General features: G+C 39.2%; 1 protein-coding gene across 1 annotated transcript; it reads right to left on the bottom strand.

Annotated features, from left to right (window-relative positions):
- Nucleotides 1-4,915: 4,915 nt before the first annotated feature.
- Nucleotides 4,916-10,464, bottom strand: LOC106908996 (ladderlectin-like). The gene is made up of 6 exons (XM_088002950.1): nucleotides 10,399-10,464; nucleotides 10,216-10,231; nucleotides 9,266-9,360; nucleotides 8,926-9,060; nucleotides 8,314-8,425; nucleotides 4,916-5,140 (listed from the first exon to the last, which is right to left on the bottom strand). The coding sequence occupies exons 1-6, from the start codon at nucleotides 10,462-10,464 to the stop codon at nucleotides 5,073-5,075; spliced, it is 492 nt and encodes a 163-aa protein (XP_087859076.1). The 3' UTR covers nucleotides 4,916-5,072.
- Nucleotides 10,465-12,722: the final 2,258 nt, after the last annotated feature.

The following is a 12,722-nucleotide window of genomic DNA, read 5'->3' as shown; positions in this document are numbered from 1 at the left end:
GTGAAGGCCTTCACCAGAGCACCAAGAATAGCCAGGGAAAAGTCACTCACAGCTTCTTTTGGTACAGCTGCGCCTGCACGAAGCCATTCCGTCAGCCATGTTGCAATAGCGTTAATGTCATGCCTTTCTGATAGCATTTGTACGACTGGGACTGAACAGTTGTCTCCCTTCAGAACACCTTGGTATAAGAAGATGTGGCCAGATGTACCATTTGGTTGTGCCCGTTTTCTGATAACTGAACCAGTTGCATCAAAGCAAACTACTGAGGGACATTTTTTGGTCAGTGCCTTATAAACATGTATCTGAGTTTGACTCCAATAGTGACAAAAGAATTTATCCAGACCAATATCTCTTATACTGCCACTGTTGGGTGTGCTATACTTTAATAACTGCAAAGATAGAACGGGGTCTTTGTCGCCTAACTCCAAATCTTTTCTCTCCTGCTTGGCTTTTCGTAAGGTTGCCAGGTTTGGAAGGTGACTTGGCTCGGGATCTCCTATATCCATCAGCTCTGATGCCTTTGCTGACCTCCATACAGATGGTTCCATCCTGCCCTCACACAACTCTTCTGAAATCTGTGCACGAAGGGTTCCTGACATGAATCTTTTGGACTTGCCAGTGTGCAGGGAGATGTTGGCGCCTTCAATGGAACACTGGCGCACCATTGGGCTGTTGACCGTTGGCTCTCTGTCACATGTCATTTTAACACGACTTTGACACTCTTTACAGAAGCCTGTGATGTTAATGTACTTGCTAGTGACAGTTGGATAAACTTTTGCTCTTTGTAATACAAACGTACAAGTGCTTTTCAACTTTTTCCAAACCAGATCATTAATTATATGACTCCATGTGCCAGGTTTTAAAATTGTGTAATTCCTTTTACCAGATGATGAAAACTTGTCATTATATTCAACTTTTTGTGGTATAAATTTAATCCAATCTTCAAATGGAACGTCGAGCTGAAAATCTAAACATTGACCAGGAGAAGTGGTGTCTGAGTCAAACTCTGTGTCCACGGGGCTTTCAGGATCACTTCCTTGATTAACTTCCAAGCATGACCAGATGTTGTCTGTTCAGCTTTACAAATGTGTACAGACTTTTTGCAGACATTTTATTTCCCAACTGCTGACTTATCTCTGTCCAGACAGCGGCAGCTGGAGTGGCTATATGGCCGTTTTCTAGAATGGCCTCTTTTGAGTTGCAGAGAACTGCGAAAAGAGACTCTCTGTCTACCGCTGGCTGTCGAGGCATCTAGTTAAAAAATAAAAAGGCTTTGATTAGCATTGCTTAAAATAATTATTGCCTACATGATTTCAAAGAAGCCACAAATTGTATTCTAGCAGTGTCTGCACACTTAAAATAGTCTTGAATTTAAAAAAATCAAGTTGGTTTTCCCAGTTTAATTTCTAACATTTAAGCTAATTAAAAATATATATAATTCAATAATGCATTATTACTTGAAAATGTAAGTACCTGTTAAATTTTAATTTTCCTTTGGAATAAATTTTTTAATTGAATTCAGAAGATGTGCCCTTTGTGCATATGCTTAAGTGTTAATGATTCAATATAAATGTAAAGGCTGCAAGATGATGCCTCGCTATGTTTCAAAAGGTTTGAAATATCGACTTAATACAAGTTGTGAATTTAAATAAATGCATATATAAGCTAGCCCTGCATACATCCTCTCTGCTTTTATGGGGATGGATTGCATTGAGTCAATATTTTATGTGAAACCTGAGCATTAATTTACTTACCTTGTTCAAAAATCAAAATCGGGGTTGAAAAAATTCCAAAAATGACATTCAAAACGATTTGAGACCGCTAGAATATTAACGAGAGGTTGAAATTACACTTGCTCTGCCGCCAAAACAAGATCGGGGGTGGTGGGGGAGGGGGCTCACTACAGTGTGGGTGGAGCCAATCCCAGTTGTGTGAGAACTATGTCAAAGTTCGCAAAACGTGGAGCTTTTCAAAATCCTTGAAGCCCATACACATTTAATGTAAGAAATTGGATGAAATGAAAGTCGTTGCATTGAAAATATATTTACTAAATATTAAGTACATTACTTGGATGAACTTTGAACCAATGACATTTCCGTTTTACTCTGCAAAAACTTTGCTCAAGCAACTAGCAAATTGGCTGTGGATTTTTTTTTCTCTATTTTTTGAACCGTTATAGGCTAATGTATATTTTTTACATGTTTGCTGCATAATCAGCAGACAGTACGTCAACAATGTGAATATAATTGTTCAGACCACCTCCGAAACCAAAGCACAGTTGAACAGGTTATACACATTACGTTAGGGTCAGGGCTGCATGTCCTTTATTAGCAGGATTCAATTATTGTGGAGAGAACGCTACGTTCGTGAGAAAACATTGCTATCTTGAAACATTACTTGAAATGAGACACATTTTTTCTTGTTCTAAGTCTTTATTGAAGTTCAAAACTACGGAGCCCCCCAGGGTACATGGGGAATTTTTTTTCTTTTGCGTTCCCTCGCAAAACTTTTGCGTTCCCTCGCAATACTTTTGCGTTCCCTCGCAATACTTTTGCGTTTTGCGATCCCTCGCAAAACTTTTGCGTTCCCTCGCAATAATCTACTGATCAGTTCATGCGGCATAATTGATACTATAAGCCTTTTTTACGGTGGAAGCCGTACTTTCTGCTTTAATACAAGCTTATAAGGTTTTTCCATGGGTTATTGAGTTATTATCGCGGGGTAATAAGTCATCTGATTGTGTCTCCATTGTGTTTGTGTCTGAATGGTTTAAAGGGCTGCTTTCTGCGAGGGAACGCAAAACCTTTTGCGAGGGAACGCAAAAGTATTGCGAGGGAACGCAAAAGAAAAAAAAATTCCCCATGTCCCCTGGGGGGCTCCGAACAAAACAAAAGGTACACATTGTACAACAGCTGAAAATCTGAAGAATTAAAAGAAGTAGCCCACTATGGTTTGTTTTAGGGCAAGATGGGGTGACGGTGACGTCTTCGGCCAACATTATAATTCTTAATATCTCGAAAACGAAAGCTGCACAAACGAAAATTTCAACGGCACAAACGGAGCACTAACGAAGTAGCTCACTTTGATTTGTTTTGGAGCGATATGGGGGGATGGTGAACTCTGGATGACCTAAAAAATCATTTTTAATATCTCAGAAACCAAAACTGCACAAACGAAAATTTTAACGGCACAAACCTGCACAAACGGAGCACTAACCATTCAGGCTATTTGCTGAATTTTTTGATGTGGGTGGGGTGTCAGCTTCACACAGCTTTCAGAAGCAGCTCCTGACTGGCTTTCCCACTCACACCTTTACCATCCAAAAGAACAAAAAGAATAACCATGTTGACACGGTAAACTGGATAAATGTCACCAACGTGGGAATTAAATACCCAGAACAGTGTTGTGCTAAACATCAAAAAGTTAAACAACTATTTACAACTTGTGAGTTGAACAGCATACTTTTTCTTTTTACATTTTGAATATTTTAATGTACAAGCAGAAGACAACGCTGTGCCTTACCTTTCCCCAGTGCAGCGCGAACTGAGGAGAGCAGCGGGAACACACAGGATGTGACACGGAAAAAGGAAACAAGAAAATAAAAGCTTCTCCACCAAAATAAAATACAATTCAAAAACCAAGGAAAAACAAATATACATAGATAATGGGGATGGATTTGGGGCCACATTAGGATCCAAAAATAAAAAACAGTATAAAACAGAAATAACCCACTGCAGTGTAAAGGCAACAACAATCATGTTAATTCAACAAAAGGGTGTTTTGACAAGGTTCATCAGAAAAGAAAAAAAAAATTAATTAACTCAGCTACAGTGACACTGGAGAGACAGCATGCTCACTGGCAGAGAGAAGGCTACTCCATGTCCCTGGAGCTAAGGGTCCAAACATACAGGTTACTGTTTGTGCATCCAGTACTTAATCCCGGCCAAAGGAATAAACCATCAGCCAGGTTTACTTAGGATTCTGCAGAAGGATCCATGGAATTACAGGTTCCCTGAAGTGTGCACAGCAGAGATGTGCAGATATCAGCAAAAATGTAATTCAAAGCGAGAAAAACTCTGTTGACCAAGACTGGGCGTCTGTCGACCAAATGCCTCTGATGACCTGAGCTGAGGAGGAGATTCTGGGTGTGGCTGTTTTCACCAACAGCTTCTAATAGGAAACAAACCGCTGACCAGGAGCACCAGGCCCTCTTCGGCCCTTCCAGGACAAGCAGGTGGAGACAATGGAAGGATGAATGATAGAAAGTCATGCAGTTTAAATAAAGGGATTAGAAAATACTTTTGCATGTACAGTTTTAGGTTTCTAGATAACTTTGAAACTTGTAAACGCAGCCACAAGAGTTTAAGACAGATTGCATTTATTTAGGTTTTTACTTACTGACTGTCGACATTCTTTTATTTTGAAGCAGTCTATGTTCTGTGTTCTCTGTGTGGTTATATTCAGCTAAGCACACAGGGGTTCTGTAGGATTTTGGTCTGAGCGATGGGATTACCATGGTAGAAAGTTGATTCTCTGTCTGCTGAAAAATGTCAGTATTCATGTGTGATTTGGATCATCGTCCTGCGGTGAGACCTAACGACCCATCTGCAGTATTCTGGTCGGGGTCAACAGATTTTTAACTAAAGATGCTCTGGTGTTTCAGAGGTTTATGATCACAAACATTCTTACCAGGTTTCATTAGGTGTCAAATATTTGTGACACTAGTGAATTTGTTCAAACCAGGTGGTTCAGAGTTTGTGAAAACTGTTCATATTTCATAGATTTTTATTACCTTACTGATGCACTGATATCCTGATGATTTTCAGCATGAAGTTATAGCTGAGATTTAGAACTATTAGTTTATAAGCTGCTGCTTATAATGTTGACATATTTTAAATAAAAGAATAAAATCAGATTTCAGAGAAATAAACGTTTATTAAAGTGATCAAATGAAGTGAAATCAGGTTCTTCCAGCAGTGATGTCATCGAGGCTTAACATCCAGGTGGAAGTGACATCACCAGCAGGAAACCCATATGGGCATTTCAGGTTTTTAGGCATAAGAAGAGGAAGATTAGACGGGTATAACACAGATGAAGGGAAGCTTCTTGGCACAATCATCATCATTCACATTATCTTGTCCTTAAAGAGACAAAGAGACAAATCCTGACTGCAAACCTTTGACATGATTGGATCAGTTACAGAAAGCATGCAGGGCAGATGAAGTGCCCAAGACACAACAGACATGAATGGAGTGGGGGTTCTGTGGAAATATTATTAAATGATTTTTGTTCAATGTTACATTGATGTATAAACATGAATTTGCCTTGATGAGTTACAAGGAGACTACAAGTGGGGTCTTGCTTTGTTCTGCGATCTCTCGAAACATTTTATGACTACTACCCTTAAAACAAATGGTTGAACGCGCTCTTAGCTATGGGGGCCGAGCCACAGAGCGGAGCAGGACAGTCACTGGGGGGCTGGATAGTACGAGACAGACAAAGGACTTCTGATCTCACCGTGATTGCCTTTGGGTAACTGTACGCATGTTTGATGCTTAAGTGAATCTCCAAGATATATCTTGTACTTTTAATAAACTTTGGTTGATTTTAACTCACTGACTCTTCTGGAATCTCCTGCAACCTTAACTGGAAATGTGAAAGTCTCCAACAGTTCAAACCCACCAATTACCCACTGTAACTGGTGGGTAATTGGTGGGTTACCCACCAGTTTATGAGAGGCCCCATGGGCCAAAACTTACAAACTCTCTTACACGTACTATCAAACTCTCTTACATTCACAGTCAAACTCTCTGACGGAGTTTGATTGCAACGGAAGTTAACTTAAAATTTCAGTTTCTGATTGGACCCCAGGCAGGAGTAGGCGGGTTTTCACGGACAGAAAAATAGCTGAGCGGCAGCGACTAACAGAGGCAACTAATATTTTAAATGACATCGTCAGCGCTCCCACAGTAATATCAGCATTATCAGAAGTGTTTAGAAGCCGACAGCCATCTATCAGTGGGATAAAGCTGGCCGTCTCTGCGGAAATGGCAGTAAAGCCAGCCTGCACAAGTTATGGCGCTCTCTTTTCAAAATAAAAGCGCATCTCCACTTTATGTTTAATTCACACATCACGTTTCTCTCCGGCGGCTATAACAGGCTAAAGCTTTGTGTTAATTAACCCTCTATGGCATGACTTTTTATTTTTTGGGGGAAAAAATATTTTCCTGCATTCTTTGGGAGCTTGTTGGTCCCTAATTACATATCAATCATAAAATCGGACCCTAACCTCCCGGAACCGGATTTGGGTTTGTTGCCTCAGGGCAACATTGAGCTACAAGGGGTCTAAAACGGCAAGTTTTCTACAGTGATTATGAGAAATGAAATACAAATCAAACAAAAACTATATTCATAAAAAAAAAACCTTTTTTGACAAAAATAAATGAGACATGGTTCCAACTCACCAAATATAAAATAAACAGCTAACTTTCATTAATGAATGGTACATTTGCGCAAATTACTAAAACGAGCATTTGTGTGTTTGTACGTGTGTATGGTTGGCAGAGTTAGAATCACTAAGGATGTTGAAATCAGTCTTTTTCCCCATTATATGTTAAACATCAGGAAGGAATTGCTTGCTGATGTGAAAAAAAGTGTGCATCACATTTTTGGCACTTGATTATTGGCGTACCTGGGAATTACCATCTGTTTATCTGATTATCTATGGGTTGTAGTGACCAGATTCATATCAGTGACAGGACTTAGGGCTGCAGGTTCTTTTTATAAGTTTGTAGATCTGATTTTTTGTTAGAATTTGAGCCAAGCAAAGGACAACATTTCCACCAGCTGCCATATCTGGTAGATTTGGCCCTGTGTAGATTCTCAAGTTGTAAGGAACACCATCTGCTCCAGCCATATGAAGTTCCCTGCAGACCCGTATATTTGGGTTTAGCAGGTATTGCTTCAGTCTTTGCCTGCCTTGGAATGGGGCCATTTGTTCATTGATGACCAGCTCTTCACCCTTTGGGACTGAAGTCAGTTTTGAGGATAAACAAACAATGAAATAATGGTTTTACACTGGATCCTCATGTTTTCATTGGGAATGACCCCAGCTTATGAACCATGCACATTTTGTCCATGAAACGATCTTGCATCCATCTCCTGTTGCTGTTAGTCAATAATAAAGTAAAAAAATTGGCTCTGATAATTATTTTGTAATCAACTGAATATCATCACATTAGAATAATATTGTCTGAGCAAAAGGGCCCTAAATGTGCAGTGTTGCCCTGAGGCAACAAACAAAAAAACAGTTTTACCATATAAGTTATAAAAAATTGTCTTGAAATGATCTATAATGCTTCTTTACATACTCAGAGATATTAAAATATTTTTAGATAGTGACCCAAATTTAAACATGAAGAAAAGTGATGTATAACTTACAAGTAGGAGGCAAGGTGTAGCATGCACCTCCGCTTCATAAAAAGGACTGCTGCTCTTCTAAGTAAAGGTCACATGAACCTCAATACCTCTTTTATTTGGACAAAAATATGTCTGGAGGTATTTTAAATCATTCCCCCAAAAATAAAATAAAGGAGCAACGTGAGCTACAGAAATGTGGTTTGTTGCCTCAGGGCAACGCCATGCCATAGAGGGTTTTAATTTGAAAACGACATTATGTATCTGAAAAAAAAATATTGTGTGGGCAAAAAATCCTGTAAAGCACATATGTGTTACTTTAGTTAAAATTGGTCTTATAGGTGTCCCTGTGTCATCCTGAAGTGAGAGAAGTACCTGGTAAGGTATTGTTGATGTAATCTGAAAGATATTTTTGCATGTCAAATGTCAGCAGTTTTGATTGAGGTAGCACATATGTGGTTTACAGAATGTTTTGCCAACATAATATGTTTTAATTTATTTTCAGATACATGATTTCCTTTAGCAAATCAATTAACACAAAGTTTTAAATTTTTAAAGCCGCAGGAGAGAAACATGAATCAGACATAAACTGGAGGTCCGCTTTTATTTTGAAAAGCCTGCCTGGGGTCCAATCAGAAACTAAAATTTTAAGTTAACTTCCGTTGCAAACAAACTCTGTCAGAGAGTTTGATAAAACGTGTAAGAGAGTTTGACTGTGAATGTGAGAGAGTTTGATAGTTTTGGCCCATGGGGCCTCTCATACCAGTTCAAACCAGGAACCCACCAATTACAGGACAAACTCCTACCTACCAAGCCACCAGATACAAAGATATTATTAAAACATACATTTAAATGAAATTATTGAATTACAGATTGTGTAACTCCAGTAATAAATACCTTTTATGTTGATGTCCATGCAGTCTTCGATACCACGACCGTTGTTTGGCTCACCGGGGCCCCAGTTAGTAACCATAAACTTGGAACCGTCACTCCAAAACCAGGTCCTTTCCTGAAAGAACATCTTAGTTTTAAGCTCCTTTACAAACAAATCACACAGAACCAACCTAGACTTCAGTCACTCATTGTAGAAAATGTGAACTGTGTTTGGATCATTTCTATTTAAAACCCTCAGCTGGTCAGAGCAGCACAGGTTCTGGTTCTGTTGGAGGTCTCCTCTCATTCCTCTCCACTGTTGCTTCCTCAGCATGAGGGAGTTTAGCATAGTCAGTTATTCAATACAACAAACTGGGTTTCCTGAGATAACTGTTGACCAGTTGATAGTCTAATCTGCAGTTAACTGCATCGTGTTATAACCAGGATCAACTGGAATGTCTTTGACTGAACTGACCACTTTATTAGGAACACCTGTTCAATTCAATTCAGTTCATTTATAAAATGCCAATTAACAACAAATGTCGTCTCAAAGCATTTACAAAGTGCCATGAGAAATGCATATTGACATGAAAAGTGATCAACCAGACAGACTTATTAGTGTTTTTAAAAACTCACCTGTGCTGAATCATAACCTCCAATCCAAGTTTCTGTGTGTTTTCCAGTTGCTTGGTGGACAAGGTTTCTGATGAACTTGTACTCCTCTGCACTGTGGTATGAGGCCAGATGTGAATCCAATGAGAGGCAATATTTCTGAAAAAGGCAACAGTGGTTTAAACTTCCCTCTGTCCAGTGAGACAGTTGGTGCAGCTGAATATCGACCTTTAGAAATTCTGGTTCTATTTGTTTAAATCAGTTTCTGTAACCTTGTTGTTGGTGAATTTTATTGTCTTGTATCAATAAATTTACATTTCCTTTGAAATTAGGAAATCTGCTGTGACCAGCACATCTGCTGTACCTCTGCTGCAGCCCAGGACTTTTTATAACGCACAAACACAAAACAGCGACGCTCGAACCAACTCCAGCCTGCAGGGCAGTCAAGTTTTGTGGGAGCTGGGAAATATGAAGAAAAAAGGTAAATACGTCCATCCGATAATCAGCATCATTTTATCACCGAACACAGTCCAGAGGTTCAGCTACATCAAACATTATTGTGAGGATTTTAGTTTTTCTGTGTGTTTATTTTGGGTTTCTGTGTCCGTTGAGTCTCCGTGTTGTCCTGTCTGCCCTTTGATTGTTCCAGCTGTGTCTCATTTCCCTGATTACCCTCTGTGTTTTTAAACCCACCCGTCTTCCTTGTTCTTCGTTGGGTCCTCCTCTTGCCTAACCGTCTTGCCTTGGTCAGTCAGTCAGTCAGTCAGTCAGGTCCTTTATATACCCAGTTGCTACCAGTAAAGAGCTTTAACCTTCTGCTCATCTCTGTGCTGCCTGGATTTTGGACATTGTATTTTCTGGATTTTGTCATTAAATTATCATTTATTAATTCCAATCTGGGTCCTCTGTGTCAGACTCATCACCTCTCAATCACACCACTACATAACTATTATGGTAAATATACATAAAAATTATTAGAAAATATTTTCACATGAAAAACCTCTGAAATGACATTTATTGGTTCTGATCAGTTATTTTATTCAGACAATAATTTGCCTTCTTAGCGTTTCTAGCTGCCTTCTGTAAAAACTACTGTGACCTATCTGCCTTGCAGGATGGGATGTTTCTGTGCAATATGTACTGATTAAACAATTTATTAACTTACTTTATACAGAAATTAAGTCCTGTACATGTGCTGAAAGGACGACCAAATAAAGCAAAAGTTTTCTATATTTTTAAAGAACTTCCCACTATATAACTGTTGTCTTCTTGGTGTTAGAAACTCAATATAACAACAATAAAAGAAGCACGCACCTGCCAGTTGACATGCCTGTGGATGGAAAAACCCAAAGTTTCAGAAAAAAAATTCCCAACAAAACAAAGTTTCTTCATTGAAGTTCAACCAAATAATGGCTCAGATTGCTCCATCTGATCTGCGTCAGTCAGCCAAAGCTCACAACAGGGACGTACCAATCATTGTTTTAAGTCCTTACTTACATCAGCTCCATCCCAGAGTCCAAAGCTCAGACCAAGAACCAGAGTGAAGACGAGACCAGTAGCCATCTGTGGAAAGAGTCGTTAGGAAAGTTCATAATTAGTATCACAAATCAACTCAACCAAGACAGAAAACATCACGATGAGCAGCAGGACTTTAAATGTTACCTTGTTTTGATGATGAGTTGAAGAGTCTGTTCCAGCAGCAGTTTCTGGTCACAGGATGTCTCACAGATGGAAACACAGACTTTATATACCTTCACTTTGTTTGTCTGAGAAGTGGACATTTTTGAGTAAGTCACTGTCTGTTCTCGTTTTGTCACTTTTTTACAACGTGTTCAAGTTGTTGCAGAATCTTCCAGGATTCGGCCAAGGACGTTTTCCTGGTGGCGTGAAGAGTTACGTACCACAAGAACTGATTAGAACCGGACCAAACCGGCTGATGTTGCCACTTCTGCTTCTCTGTCCAGAACAGTGTTCTTTTTTTTTTTTTTTTTTTTATTTCTAATTTTTAACAAAACAATGAGCACCATACATAGATATTCAAGTTATACTTGAGACAATACTTTGGAGAATAAGCATAAACTAATAAATAACAAGACAAGAACCAAAAATAAAACAAGACATACACAAACAAAAATCCAGCAATTAATTTCATAAACACATGGATAAAAAGTAGATAATTCAAAAATAAACAAGCAGAAAATAAAATATAAATTCAACAGAAAACAACTAAAATGGGGCACTTAAAGGGCTTAATGTATTCTGTGCTACTAAAATTGTTATAAAACTTGGATACAGGGTGTATGTCATTACAACTGGTAAGTAAGGGGAGCACCACTCATGGGGTCACATCGAGTGTCAAAGACCTAACATGGTCCAGAAACGGTGACCAGATTCTTGAAAATGTGATTTCAGAGCCTTTGACAGTATGTCTAATTTTTTCCAGTTTCATGAACGAAAGGGCATCTTTTATCCAATGAGAATGTGAGGGTGGGAGAGGATTCTTCCAGTGCATCAGTATGATACGTCTAGCCAGTAGCGTGAGGAAGGCCACAAGGTCAGCATGATGCGGTGGCAGTGACTGGTTTTTGGGGAGAACCCCGAATAAAGCAGTGAGTGGAACAGGCTGTAGTGTGGTCGAGGTGATTACAGAAAGTGAGTCAAAAACAGATTCCCAAAATTGAAATAGGGAGGAACAGCTCCAAAACATATGACTGAGAGTGGCTGGGCCCACACCACACTTCACACAGCTTGAATCCACATCTGGAAAGATTTGAGCCAGTTTGCTTTTGGACCAGTGTGCTCTGTGGACAACTTTACACTGAATAATTCTATGTCGGGCACAAATTGATGAAGTGTGAATGCGTTCTAGAATGGTTTGCCACATTTCATTATCAATCTCTGTGTTAAGATCATCAGACCAAGTAGCTTGAAGTTGGCCAGGCCCAGGAGTCACATTGGACGTTAAGAGGTTGTATATTTTCGATATAGTACCCTTTGGAGAGGGACTAATTTCTAGTAGTTGATCAACCATATTGGGGGCAGGAATTATTGGAAAACCTGGGAAACGATGACGAATAAAGTCCCTAACTTGTAGAAATCTAAAAAAATGGACAGTTGGCAAGTTAAAATTTGAAGATAATTGAGCAAATGAGGCAAAAGTACCGTCCAAGTATAGATCTTTCAGAGAAGAAAGCCCATGGCTTTTCCAAACTGAAAAAGTTTTATCAATGAGTGAAGGTGGAAATAGAGGATTAGAGTTTAGTGGTGATAAAAGAGGTATTCTCTGGATCCCAAGATGTTGCCTAATCTGAGCCCATATTCTAAGGCAGTTCCTAACAATTATATTGTTAGTGTAAGTTATGGGAGATGTTGCACAGGGAAGGCATAAAAGAGAGTACAAGGAAGCAGAGCTACATGAGGCCTCTTCTATTGGTAACCATTTGGGAGTCTCGCAGTTCGCATTGCACCAAAATAACATTGTACGAATATTAACAGACCAATAATAGCATAAGAAATTTGGTGTGGCAAGCCCTCCCATTTCCTTACTTTTCTGTAGGATACTCTTTCGTATTCTAGGAGGTTTTCTGTTCCATATGAACTGAAAAACTGAAGCATCAAGTGTCCTAAAAAATTTTTTGGGGATAAATACTGGTAAACACTGGAAGAGGTACAAGAATTTCGGCAAAACATTCATCTTGATACAGCTGATCCTGCCTGCTAAAGAAAATGGCAGCATGGACCAGCGCTGAAAGTCCTGGGTCAGCTGGTCAAGTAAGGGAGTAGAATTAACTTTAAAAAGTTGTGAATAATTCTTAGTTACG

The sequence above is a fragment of the Poecilia mexicana genome, unplaced genomic scaffold (genome assembly GCF_051168715.1).
Source record: "Poecilia mexicana isolate PSO_F unplaced genomic scaffold, ASM5116871v1 scaffold_23, whole genome shotgun sequence".
Classification (NCBI taxonomy): domain Eukaryota; kingdom Metazoa; phylum Chordata; class Actinopteri; order Cyprinodontiformes; family Poeciliidae; genus Poecilia; species Poecilia mexicana.
This window is presented reverse-complemented; position numbering and strand designations above follow the sequence as displayed.